Source organism: Gastrolobium bilobum, unplaced genomic scaffold (assembly GCF_033153095.1).
Source record: "Gastrolobium bilobum isolate Gb01-03AN ecotype WA unplaced genomic scaffold, APGP_CSIRO_Gbil_v1 utg34958, whole genome shotgun sequence".
Taxonomy (NCBI): domain Eukaryota; kingdom Viridiplantae; phylum Streptophyta; class Magnoliopsida; order Fabales; family Fabaceae; genus Gastrolobium; species Gastrolobium bilobum.
The window spans coordinates 6,857-25,180 of record NW_026896229.1 but is presented as its reverse complement, the minus strand read 5'-3'; the positions used below and the strand labels follow the sequence as shown (position 1 = coordinate 25,180).

The following is an 18,324-nucleotide window of genomic DNA, read 5'->3' as shown; positions in this document are numbered from 1 at the left end:
GATTTGGCCTGCAGTCACAAAATATCATTCTCCTTGTACATACATATTAAAAAAAGAGTAAAGCTACTTTTGGGTCCCTGACAAAAAACACGGTCTCTACTTTAGTCTGTTAAAAAAAAAAAGAAAAAATTTAGTCCTGAAGTCTCTAAGAAATTCAAAGTGGACCCATTTAGTTGAAATCGTGGTCCCTTACAAATTCAAAAAAAGACCCACATTAGTTCCTCAAAAGGAATAAATTGGGTCCACTTTGAATTTCGTAAGGACCTGACGACTAATTTTTTTTTTGTAAGAGACTAAGTGAAGACCGTATTTTTGGATAGGAACCCAAAATGAGTTCTACTTTTAAAAAAAGTGTGCATAAGCAAGCATGTATATATATAAAAAAAAAAAAAAACAGATGTGCATAAGCAAGCATATGCACCATTGTTTATGCAAATCTAGAAGCAGAACATAGTCAGAGGTTTATAGCTCATAGTTTAAAAAAGAAGCAATTTCCCCTTTTACAACTAAAACATTGAAGGTGGGAATAGTAAAAGAAAGTCAGAGCGTTTTTAAAAGAACATTTATTGCTTTTTCCACAATGTACATGTGAGAATATGATTATAAATAATGACGTTTTAACAAGGCTGCATGAATTGTCATGCCGGTGGTGATTTAGCTATAATATGCTAAGACCTTGAGAAAATTTAGTCTTAACTAAATTTAAACTTGAAAGGGTTATCCGAACCATACATTATAGCAAAAGCTTATATTTATATAAGCTATTGAGCAAAGTTTTTGATTCAGAGTTTAGCTCAGCCATGAAGTTTCGGGCCAATGAAGTTTTCAATGGGAAGTACACAACACGAAACACTACCAAAAGTTTTGTCCTTGTACCATTCACTCTTCTTATCATCACGCTTCCTCTTTATCTTACAAGAAACTCATACGAATCAATTCCAGAGATATCTGCTGTCAGCAACTTGAACAACAGCACAGAAATAAAACAATGTGACATCTTTTCTGGAAAATGGATTCCTTACCCTGAAGGGCCTTATTACAACAATGAAACTTGTAATTTGATAATAGATCAGCAAAACTGCATGAAGTTTGGGAGACCTGACAAAGAGTACCTCCATTGGAGGTGGAAACCAGAGGAATGTGAGCTTCCTCTTTTTGATGCAACCCAGTTCTTAAAGCTTGTGAGAGGAAAGAAGATGGCCTTTGTTGGTGACTCGGTGGGAAGAAACCAGATGCAGTCTTTGTTGTGCCTCCTAAATCATGTAAGTGATTAATTTACACTTTGTTCATTTTTTTATTTTTTGGCCTTTTTAAGATAATGAAAATGGCAAATCTCGGTATACAAAGCTCCCTGACTTGCAGAGATAGGATAAAGGTCTTACTGTTATATTTTTTATTTAAAGAGACTGTTTTTCAGATTCAAACCCGTGACCTTATGATCACGCAGAGCAACTTTACTATTACTTCAAGGCTAGCCATATGCCTTTTTTAATAAAATAGAAGCTAAAAATTTCTACCATAACTCCATCTATTCATTGAGAAATATTTCCATGAGCCAGGCTCATAGAATGTGTTAATGGTCCCTCTCACATGCAGAGGGCAAAAAAGAAAAATAAAAGAAAAAACAGGGATAAAATGGTCAATTTTTTTTTTAATTGTGTGTGGGAGTACGGAAAAATAAAATGGGCCGGGATCATGTTAACTTTTTCCCTATTCATTACCACTCAATCTACCCCATGTCTTAATTCTTAGCTAATCATTCACTAGTTATGAAAGAAAGTTTTGTTACATGCTTGTGGTTTAATCTTTCAGGTGTCACAACCTGAGGACATTTCTGCTAGATATTCATCGGATGTGACATATTTCAAACGGTATTTCTTTGCTGATTATAGTTTTACCCTTGCAACACTATGGTCTCCTTATTTTGTGAGGGCAGGTGATGCTGACAGCAATGGACATTCTTACAACAGCATCATGAAACTGTATCTAGATGAGGTAGATGAAGCTTGGGCTAGCCAAGTTGAAAATTTTGACATTGTGATAATCTCAGCAGGACATTGGTTCTTTAGACCTTTATTATTCTATGAAAATGATCAACTTGTTGGATGCAACAAGTGTGGAATGGAGAATGTCACAGATCTTGCTCACTACTATGGATACAAGAAGGCCTTCAGGACTGCATTTAGAACTATCACAAATCTTAGAAGATTTAAAGGGGTCACATTTTTTAGGACATTCTCTCCATCACACTTTGAAAATGGGGAATGGAATAAAGGAGGGAATTGTGTGAGGACAAAGCCATTTACCAAGGAAGAAATGAAGTTGGATGGGTATATTCTTGAGACATATCTGACACAAGTGAGGGAATTTAAAGAAGCACAAAAGAAAGCAAGAAAGAGGGGTTTGAAATTTTTGATGCTAGACACAACTGAGATTATGTTGCTTAGACCTGATGGACATCCCAACAACTATGGACATTCTAAGAACAATAATGTGACATTGAATGACTGTGTTCACTGGTGCTTGCCAGGTCCTGTTGACACATGGAATGAGTTTTTCCTCTATATGTTGAATATACAAAGTGAGACATATTATGCTTCAAAGCTAAAGAGAGTTTTTTAGAACATTAAATTTACCATGTTAACCACGTGAAATATATTGTTTATTATTTATTTTTTTGGGTTTATAAAGAATATTGTATTTTTTGCCTGGTCTCCCTGAATCTATTTATATACTCAAGATAATTAAATATAGAATGTATATGCCAAGAAATTTGTGGATTTATATATTGTTTGATTTGTTGTCACATTTTGATTCTCAAGTTGGTCAATTTTCACTTAAGGCCCAAGAAGTTAAATAGTCTAACAAAATGTAAGTAGGAAATGCTCATGTGAGAGTTCAACTGTGACAAGGTTTGGACTTTGGTCAAATTTTGTAAGTCAAATGCATTTAACTTCGAGAATTTTAAGGGACGTGCTTTACAATTTCATCTTGATTTGATACAAAATTGCACATTCTTCTGCTCTATATCTTAATATTTTTATTTATTTAATTTAATTTTAGCTAGTTTTACTTGAATTTTTAATGTTTTTACATTCATTATATATTGTATGGTTTTGTTTGAATTTTCAGGTGTAATTCAAATCCAAAAAATAAAAAATAAAATCATTGAGATAATCAAGTAATTTTTATCCTTAACAGAAAATGAGGTGGAGAACTAAAAAAACTAGAACATTAAATAAACAGAAAAATATTTCTCCAGTTAATGTAGATAAGTTATCTGCATTTACTTTCAAAACGACATCGTTTTGGGATTGAAAGATTAAAAAGTTATAATTATAAAAACTATAATAATCCTAAAATAAATTAAAATTATAAAAATACTATGATTTTCACCTCAAAATGACGTCGTATTGGACTTACTGCAGATAACTAATCTGCAGTAACTGCAAAAAAAACGAACCCTTAAATAAAATAAAAAAAAAGACTACTAGACCTAATCCATAAAAAAGAAGAGAAGAGAAAGAGAGCCCTTATCATCGAAAAATTACTGTATAAGAGAAGCATGCATCTAGAGTAAAGAAGGAAGCTATGAGCACATCTTTGGTACTGCGGGAGTATCTACTCCCTAACTAAAAATGGGAAACAATGGGATGTAAGTGTCAAAACCATACAAAAGTGGGTAAAATGGAAAAAAATGATTATATTATTTTTTATCAAATTTAATAAAAGATATACCCAACCTTCATTATTACAAAAGTACTGAAAATATTTTTGGGAGCTACGAAGAAGGATATCAAACTTAATCTCCTTCTATCTTTTCCATTTTGAAATCCCTTATGTTGTATTTTGATTTTTTTTTTTTTTATTCTGACTAGAAAAGTAACTCATCAATGAATAGGTGATTGTACCTATTTCTTTCCACAGTTAATGGAAGATTTTTTATTCTTAATTCAATTATAACACTTCTATGTTGTGGGTACATAGATCTAAGATATTTGGGTGAGATTGAAAGATGAAACATCATAACCTCTGTTAATTAAACCTGAATTTAGACCTAGAAATAGTTTAACCTTTGACGATTAATGAAATGTCAAGTATCTTAATGAATTTCAATTAACGAAGTACCTACGAGAGTTATTTAAATACTAATATGTTCTTTTGAATTCGAGATGGATTTGAAGGGTAATAAATTATCAAAATCTTAAGAATTTTCAATTAACTAGTACACCCTGGAGTTGTTATTATTTTAATTCTTACATGTTCTTTTGTACTCGAGAGGAATTCGGATTTCCTTGAGATAATTTATCTTCAAAAACAATATCAACCTTAATAAGGATGAATCAAATATGGTTACAATTAGTTGTAGCAAAACTTCATTCCGAATGTTTGATTGATTGAATTTCTTCCATTAAATTTCATTGCCAGTTTCTTTGATTACACACTCAGATTTGCTTAATTTGCTTCTTAATTTAATTTGCTCTTATTTCCTATTTAATTGTTGGAATCAGTATTTTTCTAGAAAATAATTTTATCTCCTAAACACAAGAAAAATATGTGAGACTCATATTTTCTTTTTCTTTCTATTCTCTTTACATAAGCTCACATGGACCTCACACACTTTTATGTATGTGTAAGAGATAAAATTATCTCCTACAATATAAAAAAACATTAATCCCTTAATTGTTAGCCTAAATAATTAAAGTCGCATTAATTTGGTAATGGTACAATCTGTGAGCAATAAACGGCTCATCATTTTATTACTCTTTCACAACCATACACTTGTGTCAAAAGAGCAACCCCAACTATCGCGAGCAAGAACTAGTCACACAAAGTCTGTGAGAAAATCTCGTAAAACAAATGCGACAAAATAGCGGAGAGTCTTGGGACTTTGCATAAGTTAGTATGATCGCACATTTATTAGGATATAGGCATTAACTGATCCTGATGAAGACATTAAAATATAGATAAGAAAATTGTGATTCCCAGATCTCTAAGCAAAGATTTAAAGTATGATAGATAAACAATTTTATGGTGCCAGAATGACAATATTGACCTAGATGTGACTTTTCCTTGGGGTCATGATTAATTTCATGAGACAGAACCATGACATATACACCGAGATGTTACCGCTCCTAATATAAAACTGGCTGTCGATTTATGAATATGTAAATTTAAAGATTCGGATATTCTGGGTGCCAATGCTCTCTCAACAATAATAGGGATCGGAAGGAGAGTCAGTTCCAAGTTTTAGGTTATTGAGGAAGAATAGGAGCCAATTGGCAGTTGAAAGGAACCCAAATCACTTCAGGCTAGACTTTTGGGGTAAAAGACACTTAATCCAAGATCACTGGAGAACAACAATGATCACTTGAACTAGATGCTTCTTTTTTTGAAGCCATATGTTCTTTATATAGTGCACTTTCGGCTGTAACAATTTTCTTGTACTTATTTTTCCTTGATTTCCAAACATTCATCAAACTTCAAAGCATGAATGAGAATTAATTTCTGCACAAACTTCTTTACATATACACGAGATATTTAATAAGTACAATCAAAGGTTAAAAAACATGAACATTGAAAAGTAACATTATCATATTAATATGTCAATGCTGGTCAAAATGATATCCTGAAAAATACCAGTATGTGTAAAGCAAAAATATAAAGCACAAACGCCGACCTGAGTAGCATAAGCCTCTGCTGGCTTTCAGTTCTGCCAGCAGAATGGTAAGGAAGCCTCTGAGGACCATCTTGATCTGATAACTTATCATAGGAGCTTTTAACAAACCGATTCCTAGCAGCATTCACCTCTGAATTGCTGCTTTCCAGTCGTCGCCAAAGTCCATTCAATCTTTGCAACTCCATCTCTTTCATATGAATTTCGCTGAGTAGGTCCTCAGCTTGTGCCTGAAAGCAAGAGAGTCAGACAATTTATTAGACTCTTCTGTAGAAGGAAACTAGATACCAAGAAGCCACATGCAAACATTAGAACTAAGACAAAAAAGAAAAGAAACAAATTGTTCCAATATTGGCAGTGTTAAGGTAGTGTGGATGAAAGAACCAACCAGCAATTGCCAAAAATAGAGTTTATCCCCCTAGAAAACAAAGAATAAAACCGTTTTTTCAAAACACAAACAGTATCCTATATGAGCATAAACTACGAAGCATAAAAAGGACCTGTTTAACTGCTAGTTGCTCAATTAGACCGTGAAGCTGTTTATCCAATGTCTTCTCTCTTTGCGCTGCACAACAAGAATGTCTTAAAGTTAAAACAGTACGTGCAAGATGCTTCTTAAGTGTACAGAATTACTGGCAGAATTAACACAACAAAAACAATGATAAAATTACATTTAGGCCCTATTAAGCTACGTGTTGGTGGAACAGGATTGAAGTCTCCCCAACTAGGTTATTTCTTTTTCCACTTTTTGATAATAGAAGAATTCATTCATATAGAAGAGCACAAACAGGAACATCAGATATCTTCCTAAAGCTACAATAAAAACAACAGAGGAAGTAAAGATAAAAGAAAATACATCAAATCAAAGAGCAACCTTATTCCCTTTGTATGTCCAACCAAGAAACACCCTTGAAAAAACCCAACCAGACTTTTTATTAGCATTTTGAACAATATTATTACATCGCAAAACCAAAGGTGGAGCTCGTATGAGAACTGGTTTAACTACCCTAACTATGGCGGAATATTTTCACGATGTCAATGAACAAGATGTACTTCTATTTATCGACAATATCTTCCACTTGGTCCAAGCAGGATCCGAAGTATCGACAAGATGTAACCACATTAGCAGAAATTCGTTAAGAAAAAAGGTTAAAAGTTTTCAAAATTCATATTCAATAACACAATCAAATGCTTGAGGATACCCAACATAGAAGAAATCGCCTAACCCAGACCTACATTGAATTTTTTATGGCATCATCAAGGTGAACTTAAATCTAACCATACCAAGAAGTTTGGTAGGACTATGTGGTACCCTGCATACATAACTATGTTTTGCAACATTTTCTACTAGAAAGAAATTTCTCTTTTCACAGTGTGGTCAGTTCAAAGGCACCAAAGGGTGCACAACCTATGTACACAGCTATATGTTTGTTATAATACTTCTATAATCCTATATATATTTGGATCTCGAGCAGTGGCAAAACACTATAACTGCATATAAAGATTGCCCTCACCCCTGTTCCTATATATAAATATAAAGATTACCTCGATCAAGTTCAGTTCAATGACAATGAAAAATAGGGCAAGGAATAAAAAGAAATTAATAACACAAAACAAAAAACAAGGGACAGCATCATGCTCTTTTGATAAAAAATATAAATTAATACAAATTGAAACAAAAATAAATAAAAGAAAAGAAAAAGAACAAAACCTGGGGAGGGCTGTTTAAGTGAATTTTCCTGCACTTGTCCCCATTTCTTCTCCAACTCTCGCACAGTATCCTCCATTGAACTCTGAAACCAAAAATAAAGGTTTATTAATTTTGATAAAAATATCTCAAAATAAATAAATAAATAATAATACGTTACATTTAACGACACAACGAACCAAATCTTTCTTCTTCTTTTCCAATTCGTCAAGCATAGCAGATTTCAACGCTTCTGCATCCCCCGCATCTGATCCACCTTTAGGATTCATCTTCGCTTCTTCATCCCAACCGTCAGATATCCAAGATCGCAACCGCACACTGTCCACGTCAGCTTTCAGTTTCTTTTCAGTTTCGTCCATCTCCTCCAACTTGCTCTTCAGCAACTCAGCCTCTTGCAATTTTTCCTTAATCTTGTTCTGGCAATTCGAGATCGCGTTCTCGAATGCAGCGTTTTCTTCCTTCAGCGTCACCTCTCTCAGTTGGGCCTGAAAAAAAGCCCAATTGTTGATAATGATGAATGAAGATTGGTGTTGCTTACTGTGTATAAAAAGAGAACGGAATGGAATGGAACCTGTTGGCGAGTGGCGGAGTGAGAGTTCAATTGGAGAGCGAGTGCGGCGTTGGAAGCGACGGAGTGCGCGTGGAGATGAGGGAGGCTTTGAGAGATGTCTTGTGGAGGTAATCTCAGACGTAGATCGTGGATCGAACGGCGCAGAGACGCTGCCTTCTGATCGAGTTCCACAACGTACTTTTGCTCATCATCAGAAAACATGATTGGGATCGAAATCGGATCTGATTCGTCTACTCCTCCGCCGCCACCCACCACGTCCGCCGCCCATGCTAGTAACCCCGCCATGGTACACACAATTTCTCCCTCTCCCTCTGTGTTTTTATTAATTTTCAACTATCTCATTTTATAATTCTATTTTGGTAAATTTGTACAAAGCCTTTTATCATTTGATTATGAACTGCTTTTATTTATGGATTAATATTTCAACTTTTTATTGCATTTTTTTTTTCTGTTATACTCGTATAAAAATGATTTAATTTTATTAATTTTTTTTTATAATAGAATTTATATGGCAGATAATAAACATTAATTTCAAGCTCGTGTACTAGTTTGAGTAGTTTTAAATGGAATTTTGTAATTTCAGAGTTATAAATGAGTTTTTGAGGTTCTAAAAACTTTTTAATTAAGGCGACTCTTCCTATGTAATTTGAGTACTTCTTATGATGTTAAATTTGGGTGTGTTAGGAATAGTGCATTTTGTTCTTTGTAAAGTCTCTTCTTCTTCTTTTTATTGCTTTTGTTAAGGTCATAGAATGAGCTTGGATTATTATTTGCATGGTAGTATTCATTTCTATTATGTTGTATTAGACATTTTCATCCTTTTATGGATTAATAGTGTTTGTTTTTAACTTCAATTTTTGCTTATGCTTATATAATTTCATGTTATAAAAAAAATGGCTCATATATGCTAATTCGTTTCCAATGAACTTTGTAATTGGATATCAATATTAAAATGTTTTCAGCGAAGCAATTTCTTGGGTTTGAAATAAGCGATAGGTTTTCCCTCGTTACGAAAAATGAAACGATTTTTCGACGTGACTAATGAATTGCATCAATTTACCCGTTGTATTTCTATAAAAACCGATTTAGATTCTTGCTTTTAAGGCAACAAAATTGGGAACAAGGTCTTCTTTTTCGAGGATATATAGAACTGTCTTTTTGAATAAAATTGGCTGATATATCCAAAAAAAAATAAAGACAATAAATTACTCAAAGTTAAAACACAACTTTTACAAGGGCCATATCAATAATGTGTTAACAAAAAAAATGCTAGTATTCCTTTGTTTAACCATTACTAAAGAAAGGATCCAAAATTTAAAATATTATAATGAATTCTGATTAATTTAGTGCATAATTATAATACAAAATGTATGTACAGGAATTTTCCCATATCTAAATGGTGAGTTTGAACAAAATAGGTTATTTAGCGTATCATGTTTTATAATAGATATATTTTTAGATTTTATTTTATTTTTTATCTCCATAAAAACCATAAAGTGTGATTAGAAAACACTTTTACCATTGCTAGTGATTTTCAGAATATACCTTTTTATAAAATTTACACAAATTTAAAATTGGAAAAATTGATTGTCACTTTTTTAAAACAATTAATTGTCATTTTAAATTATATGACTTTTATTTTAGGTCTCTATGCTCTTATTTATACGGAGGAAAGAAAATATTAAAAATATTAAATATATATTAAAATGACATAATTTCATTTAAAATAATATAAAATTATGTCCTTTAAAATAATAAACATTTTCCCTTTAAAATAAAAAAAAAGTGACTAAAAAAACAAATAGACAACCGTATAATTTTGAAGAAATGCTTATGATTAAATAAATAAATTTCTTCTCTTTCTATCAAACAGGCCAAGGATTTGAAACAACAATTGTTCAATAATCTAGATCTATAAGCGAGCAAAAATATTTAGAATTTTCTCCACTTTCCATATACATTTTCTCTACTTTCCATATATATATATATATATATATTAAGACATTTCTGTTTCGAAAAATGGTAATGAGCTAGTGTATCTCTGTACAAGTCCACGGATGATATATTGTCATATTCTTACTTCATATATATTTTTACCAATTAGGTAGAATAAATACTCTTTTTCATATCCTATCACCAACAAAAATATAATAACACTTAAAAAAAAGTCATGTATGAAAAAAAAAAAAAACAGAACAAGGGTTGCATTATTCTCGTTATATAATGACAGTTTCTGATGCTCTCTTTGCACTTCGGTGCCAGTTTGTGTTCATCTTTGTTATATAACGAATTCTTATTCCCCTCAGCCTTGATCTCTATCTTTATGTGAGTGAATATCATCAGAACATGGAAACAATATGGAACTCTCATACGCTTGAAGTTACATAGTGTTAGGATGGACCTCTTTTAGTTGTTTGGTCCTTCAGTTTCTACCCCCAAGTTTTCTTGAACTTTAGGAAAAGGTATTCACAAACAATAACATATTGAATAATATATGGACAATTATGCTAGTAATTGACACTTCGTTATCATTCACAAAAATTTTAGAAAGCTAAATTTTCCATCCACATTAGACTCATCATTCTTTTCAAATAACCCTTGTTCAATCATTCACAAAAAGTGTTGATGTTGATCAGACTAATCATTGTGCTGTAAAATACAGGCAGTTACAAACAGAATTGAATTTGAAACCCATTTACAACTACACAATACAATACATAGACAACAAATAATTAGTGTTATCAACTACATAGACAACAAATAATCCAAGTCAATCCTTTGAGTAGGATCATGAGGATCAAAGTCCAAGTCCAAGTCTTCATTTAAGATTGAGTCTATTGAGCTGAAAGCATAACTGCCATCCTGGCTTTGGTCAGCCAACCCCTGAAATGGCACAATACTACTTGTTTGCCTAGGACTATTTGTAACTCCTTGCTGCTTGGAAATGGCCAACCCCATAAACTATGGCTGCTTGGAATTGAAGTTGACCATTGGTTGAGTTGTTTATGTTCTGTGCATGACCCAATTGAAGAGTTGCCGAAGAAGGCAACTCTGGCACATTCAGAGCAGCAAGAGTGTCCAATCTATTAATCATCCCACCAGGTGAAGATGATCTAAAAGGACTGACATTATTAACTTGCTGGGTTGCCTTAGAGCTGATTCTTTTCAGACGGAGTCTATATTTCTGCAGCAATTGCAAAAACAAATAAAGTTAAACAAATAAAGTTCTATGAATGAAAAGATTTGGTTTTATGAAATTTAAGGAGAAAGGAAAAGAAAAAAATACCTGCAGATGGCTGGCCACATGTGCCCTAGTAAGATGCTTCTCAGCCTTCATCATTTGAAGAATTTTTCTAGGCACAGCCTCTGCAATCAAAAGAACATACAAATGTGTCAGACTTCATTAACAATAATGCCATGACATCTACTCCAATGCACTTCAGATTAGGAAGAGTATTTGAGAAAGTATTCAAAATAATGTTGAACAAAAAAATACAGCAATTGGAAAAATACAGCAAACATATACTTTTGCAATATCAGCACATAATCAAACATTTTCAAGAAAAAAAGAAAAGAAAAGAAAAGAAAAGAAAGGGCAGAAGTACCATACCTAGGTATTGACACCTTTGTAGGAGTGTTACCAAACAATACAGGCTGGTTGGGTCATCATCTACTTGCATCCCATCTCCCATATTCATCCTCATCTTCTTCCATCTTCTCAGCTTCATCCTCATCTTCATCCTCTTCCATCTTCTCAGCTTCATCCTCATCTTCATCCTCTTCCATCAAGAAAAGGAAAGGAAAGAACACAGTCGAATATCAGCAAGAAATATCAGCAAGAAACCCACATGCTCAATCTTTTCAAGCAAGAAATATCAGCACATAATCAAACATTTTCAAGAAAAAAAGAAAAGAAAAGAAAAGAAAAGAAAGGGCAAAGTACCATACCTAGGTATTGACACCTTTGTAGGAGTGTTGCCAAACAATACAGGCTGGTTGGGTCATCTCCCATTGCATCCCATCTCCCATTGCATCCCATCTCCCATATTCATCCTCATCTTCTTCCATCATCTCATCTTCATCCTCTTCCATCTTCTCAGCTTCATCCTCTTCCACTTGCATCCCATCTCCCATATTCATCCTCATCTTCTTCCATCATCTCAGCTTCATCCTCATCTTCATCCTCTTCCATCTTCTCAGCTTCATCCTCATCTTCATCCTCTTCTACTTGCATCCCATCTCCCATTGCATCCCATCTCCCATATTCATCCTCATCTTCTTCCATCATCTCAGCTTCATCCTCATCTTCATCCTCTTCCATCTTCTCAGCTTCATCCTCATCTTCATCCTCTTCTACTTGCATCCCATCTCCCATTGCATCCCATCTCCCATATTCATCCTCATCTTCTTCCATCATCTCAGCTTCATCCTCATCTTCATCCTCTTCCATCTTCTCAGCTTCATCCTCATCTTCTTCCATCTTCTCAGCTTTTTCATCATCTTCAACATGATGAAAAACCAACATGTTATCATTCCAATCGAAACCATAGATATTTAAAAAATAAATAAAATAGAAAACCCACATATCTAAATATATCCAATGTTAGTTTTGTTAAATAAAACACCAACTGAAAAAATTAACAAACTCAACTAGACAAAATCAAATTTACAAAATTAAAAAAAAAAACCAGTTAATAGTCCAGTAATATGACGTCTGGGCAGACAAAAACAAAAGCATACAATCGAACATCCACAGTTATCAAGAAAAAAAAAGAAACGAAATCAAAAGAAAAGAAAAGCAAGAACATAATGGAAAAGCCACACCCTCAATATTGCCAGAATAATAAAGAAAAAGAAAGAAAGAAACATATATTTCATATGGTATTGACAAGCAACTGTTGACAAGCCACACCCTCAATCTTCTATTTTCAAGAAAAAAAAAGAAACATACTGTATTTTCAAGAAAAGAAAAAAGAAAAGAAAAACGAAATCAAAAGAAAAGAAAAGCATGAACATAATGGAAAAACCACACCCTCAATATTGCCAGAATAATAAAGAAAAAGAAAGAAAGAAACATATATTTCATATGGTATTGACAAGCAACTGTTGACAAGCCACACCCTCAATCTTCTATTTTCAAGAAAAAAAAAGAAACATACTATATTTTCAAGAAAAGAAAAAAGAAAAGAAAAAAGAAATCAAAAGAAAAGAAAAGCAAGAACATAATGGAAAAGCCACACCCTCAATATTGCCAGAATAATAAAGAAAAAGAAAGAAAGAAACATATATATTTCGTATGGTATTGACAAGCAACTGTTTACAAGCCACACCCTCAATCTTCTATTTTCAAGAAAAAAAAAGAAACATACTGTATTTTCAAGAAAATAAAAAAGAAAAGAAAAAAGAACACAATCGAATATCAGCAAGAAATATCAGCAAGAATATGATGTCTGGGCAGACAGAAACAAAAGCATACAATCGAACATCCACAGTTATCAAGAAAAAAAAAGAAACGAAATCAAAAGAAAAGAAAAGCAAGAACATAATGGAAAAGCCACACCCTCAATATTGCCAGAAGAATAAAGAAAAAGAAAGAAAGAAACATATATATTTCGTATGGTATTGACAAGCAACTGTTGACAAGCCACACCCTCAATCTTCTATTTTCAAGAATAAAAAAAGAAACATATTGTATTTTCAAGAAAAGAAAAAAGAAATCAAAAGAAAAGAAATGCAAGAACATAATGGAAAAGCCACACCCTCAATATTGCCAGAATAATAAAGAAAAAGAAAGAAAGAAACATATATTTCGTATGGTATTGACAAGCAACTGTTGACAAGCCACACCCTCAATCTTCTATTTTCAAGAAAAAAAAAGAAACATACTGTATTTTCAAGAAAAGAAAAAAGGAAAGAAAAAAGAACACAGTCGAATATCAGCAAGAAATATCAGCAAGAAACCCACATACTCAATCTTTTCAAGCAAGAAATATCAGCACATAATCAAACATTTTCAAGAAAAAAAGAAAAGAAAAGAGAAGAAAAGAAAGGGCAGAAGTAACATACCTAGGTATTGACACCTTTGTAGGAGTGTTGCCAAACAATACAGGCTGGTTGGGTAATCATCTACTTGCATCCCATCTCCCATATTCACCAATTCCATTGTCTCGATAAAACAATCCAAGAACAAGAGAAAGAAACAAGCAAGAACAAGAGAAAGAAACTAGGAAACCCAAAGAAACCAAGAAAACTTTAAGGAGTGAAAACAGAGAAAGAAACCCTAAGAAAACCTTAAGAAGGAGTGAAAACAGAGAAAGAAACCCTTTAATTTATATTTTTTGGCGGCAAAACTATGATGACCGTTGTATTTTCTTAACTCTTAACTCGTAAGTTATTTCCGTCCCTCTGAAGTTCTAATTTAGCTACTCTTAAAATTTATTATATTTACTAATTTATATTAGCTAATGTATATACTTATTAAAAAATATATGTGTGGATGGACAGCTGAGAAATATATATTCTATTATAAGGAAATAAAATTCATTTTAATTATTAAAAATATGAGACATGATTGGGTTGAGAAAAAATTGATCACAATATATATATATAATTCATTATAGTTTGACTAATTACTTTGATTAATTTAATAAAAAAACCCGCGATTCACATTAAAATAAATATAATCATAATAATATTTATTAAAAAATTGGATTTACTACATGCTAACATCTTTTAAACAAGAGTAATAGAAGAAAGCTTGAGAAGAAGCATTTACAAAGACCTTAAAGAAACTTTGGTTATTGATACCACCATTTAGAAAAAATTCTAGGGATCTGCAGGGAAAATGACTTAGATAGGAAAGTTTTAAAAAAGTTGTTTGGTTGGGCAAAATTTTACCAGGATAATTGAATGAAATTTCTGAATGTGTGTTTGGTTGAAGATAAAATATTGATGGGAAAACTTAACGAAATTACAAAAATATCCTTACAAAAACATGGTTTTGACCTTCTGCTCATCTCTTATTAGCTTCTATGATATGCTTTTCAGACTGATGCTCTTGTTAGCTTGCTTCCATTAATTGGATCTTCAAATGTCTGTTACCTTTTATATAAATTTTCCCTATTTATAGATGTTTGGGTTTTAATATCTTCAAAAGTTTCAATATAGGTTCTTTAACTTTGTTGGATCCAGGAATTGGAGCGGTGACAGACACATTGAACCAAACAAGAATGTTTCATTGGGTGTTCTTATGGTAACCATCCTATCAGTATGGTAACTGTAGCATCAGAAGCCTTGCGATAGTTCTGGTTAGTATGTTTCATCCTTAACAACAAGAACCAAACAAGATGGAGGGGTAAAGTTGTCATGCTTTTCTTTCCATTTTCACTTACCCGCTTTCTCACAACAATTCGACCTTCACAACCGGCTTCATCAACAGTGTTTATATCCAACTTTTACACGTTCTCATGGATTGCTACCTAAACCTCATTGACGGGCAACTGAGAAGAAAAGCCTGAACCAAACGTGGAGAACGATGAATCCCACATCCACTTCCCCAGGATAATATTGAGAAATCCCCAACCAAACACTACCCAAGGGGCAAGAAAGAATAAGCTAGCTTTCAATAAAATAATGTAACAGAGGGTTCTGTGTAATGGGGTAGGTGGTGATGGTGGTTCGGTGAACTGAACTATAATTGTTTAAAATTAAAAAAAAATGATATACTATTTAATATGTTTAGAATTTCAAAAAAAATATATTAATATTCTTCATCTTTCAATCTTTATTAATAACTTAATCATTTTTGGAAAGAAAAAAAGCTTCAAAATTCCATAAGAAGCCAAGTTTTTGAGAAAGGTGAAAGAGAGAGACACGTAGGTTAAGAGATAGAAAGGTAGGGGAAGTGGAAAAGCTCAGGACAGGAGAGAAGCAAGGAACCAAATCACAACATTAGGTGCTCTGAGGAGGATCTGATCTCTGATCAACAGAACAGTAGTCTAGCATCTCTCCTATTCCCCAAATAAAGTAACACAAACAAACAGAGCAATTAAACTTTCATCTTATTAAGAAATTTTTCAAATTCATTTATTTATTTATTTTCTTCTCTTTAAATTAATCACACACTAAACTTAAACAACTATTAATTAAGCTCCTCTTATATACTTTTTAAAAGCAGGGGCAAACTAATAATACACTGAGTGAACTGAAACTGAGCTTCAAAGATTAATGAAGCTACAAAAAACTTAACACTACAAACACAAGAGAGTCCAGCAGATACAATGAACCATAGAGTACAAATTTATTAATGAGGATTTAAGAAAAAATAAAGGTATGGAGTATGGGAAGTTACCTTTATTTCCTCAGCACTCAGCAGCAAGTATTATTGAGAAGAATATCTCAGTGTCGGGTGCCATCAAGAGGACTAGCTCAGAAATGCCTCTGTTGAGTGTGTTGGTCGCTGAAACAAAAACAAAGAAAACGCAATAAAACTATTTTGAAATGGTAGAACCAATGAAATGAAATAAGAGCAGAGGCGAAAGAGAGTAGTGATAAAAATACCTTCATCCATCAGCTCAGCACCCTTTTTGAGTTGAGCTGCTGCTTGTACTTGGCAGCTTAGCTTGTTGAACAAGATCGATCTTCAACAGTATTGCTATTGTGAGTTGAGCTGAGCAGAGCATCGGCCAAAGGTAAGAAAGAAAGAAAGAAAGCTTAAAGAAAACATTCAAGTCAGATTCAATGAATTGTTCAGAAGGAAGGGATGATAACGAAAAGGTAAACATTTTTGTGATTTGATTGAAGGGTGAGAACTAAGAAGAGAAGAAAAGGGGGCTAGGAACTAGGATTTTTCTTTCGTGGAGAATATAAGACAAGAGAGAGGAATGAAAGAAAGAGTGAGTGTTAATAAATTTCATCCCGCCCAATTTTTTCATAGATGAAAATTGTATCTGAGACTAAGAAGAGAATGCTATCTTTGTTTCCCAAGTGAAGTGAAGTGGACAGATTCACAGATACACTTTTTAATTTTAGTTGTAGCTTTGAAGTGTTATTAAGTTTTTTATTTTTTTTTTGTCTTCGGTCTATTTTATTTTTTTTTATTTAAACTTTTTTCATTTTTTTTATTTTTAGTTTCGTTTTAAGTTTATAATATATTTGATTTTTTTTTTCTCAATTTATTTTCTTTTTTTATTCCAACATATTTGGTTTTTTTTCTTCTTATTTTTGTTTTTTTTTTTACTTATAGTCTTTTATGTAAACATTTTAAGTTTTCATCTCATTTTTTGTTTCTCTTTTTGTCCACGATTTTTTTTTTTTTTGAGAAAGGTAAAATAGATAAATTAATTAAATTTATAACGAAATGGGTTTGGATGGATAAAAATAAGTATTTTTTTTTAAAAAAAAAGGGATAAGTGATTCAAATTAAAACCGTAAGGATTATTTGAAACTTTTCTATAAAAATAATAATAAGATTTATTATTATTATTAAGTTCAAATGGGTGTTTCTTATATGAATCCCAAATGGTGTTAAAATTAAGATCAAGCAAAAAAAAATTTAATTTTTTTTTATAGTGAGATTAATGTGGTGGTGTTTCATCAATTTTGCAGCTTTACGCAGCTAAATGAAGCAGAAGGCACTAAAAGAGTGTGATCAATTCACAGCAAAATATGCTCAATGTGCTTCGGGGAGAACACTGTCAGTTGTTTGGCATTGTCGCGAACAAGCTAAAGAATTGAATGATTGTCTTCATCAATTGTAAGCTAAAGCTATGTTATGAGATTAATCATTGATTCCTTTGATTCAATTATTGGATTGTTTTAAGGAAAACAAGAAAAATGAGATTTGATTTCTAGACAAGTTAAATGCATCTGTTTGTACTAATATATGTATCATCATTTCCCACTGGTGATAACCATTGGCTGTTCATCATATTCTCCTTGTATTGCCTGTGCATCTTAAGGTGTTGCTCAGAATTTTTTATATAATAGTTGTGAATTTAAATTTGTAAAGTGTTTCAGTAGGGTTTATCAGTTTTAGTTTATGTTTGTCATGAATCAACTCTCCCAAAAATTTAAGTTGTTAGGCAAAAGCATATAAATGGTTTATATTATATATCTAACATACTCCCTCATCCAAGAACCCTTTAGGCTTGAACATGAATAATGCACAACCTTAGGCTGAAATTCAACTTGTTTATCAGAAGAATAGGGGCAGCAATGACTGAATTCTAGGCCACTTGTTCATAGAGATCTTAATACCATGTCATAAACCAACTCTCCCAAAAGTTTAAAATATTAGGTGAAAGTACTTGAATGGTTTTATATTACATTTCCAACAATATTAAGGGAAAATAAATCAAGTCCCTCTCA

General features: G+C 32.5%; 2 protein-coding genes across 2 annotated transcripts; one reads left to right on the top strand and one right to left on the bottom strand.

The window, feature by feature from the left end:
• Positions 1 to 800: 800 nt before the first annotated feature.
• On the top strand, positions 801 to 2,622 carry LOC133298388 (protein trichome birefringence-like 19). The gene is made up of 2 exons (XM_061497655.1): positions 801 to 1,262; positions 1,813 to 2,622. Exons 1-2 carry the CDS (start codon positions 801 to 803, stop codon positions 2,620 to 2,622), a joined length of 1,272 nt encoding a protein of 423 aa, XP_061353639.1.
• A 2,894-nt stretch (positions 2,623 to 5,516) lies between these two features.
• Positions 5,517 to 8,284, bottom strand: LOC133298385 (sporulation-specific protein 15). Its single transcript, XM_061497653.1, has 5 exons — positions 7,957 to 8,284; positions 7,565 to 7,870; positions 7,389 to 7,470; positions 6,178 to 6,242; positions 5,517 to 5,907 (listed from the first exon to the last, which is right to left on the bottom strand). Exons 1-5 carry the CDS (start codon positions 8,239 to 8,241, stop codon positions 5,617 to 5,619), a joined length of 1,029 nt encoding a protein of 342 aa, XP_061353637.1. The 5' UTR covers positions 8,242 to 8,284; the 3' UTR covers positions 5,517 to 5,616.
• Between the last annotated feature and the right edge of the window lie 10,040 nt (positions 8,285 to 18,324).

Coding starts and splice junctions, on each gene's coding strand:
- LOC133298388 (XM_061497655.1), top strand. CDS start 801: ATGAAGTTTCGGGCCAATGAAGTTTTCAATGGGAAGTACACAACACGA. Junction 1,263..1,812: donor TGTTGTGCCTCCTAAATCAT/GTAAGTGATTAA, acceptor TTAATCTTTCAG/GTGTCACAACCTGAGGACAT.
- LOC133298385 (XM_061497653.1), bottom strand. CDS start 8,241: ATGGCGGGGTTACTAGCATGGGCGGCGGACGTGGTGGGTGGCGGCGGA. Junction 6,243..7,388: donor ACTTAAACAGCCCTCCCCAG/GTTTTGTTCTTT, acceptor CTTGTTGTGCAG/CGCAAAGAGAGAAGACATTG. Junction 5,908..6,177: donor AGCAACTAGCAGTTAAACAG/GTCCTTTTTATG, acceptor TCTTGCTTTCAG/GCACAAGCTGAGGACCTACT.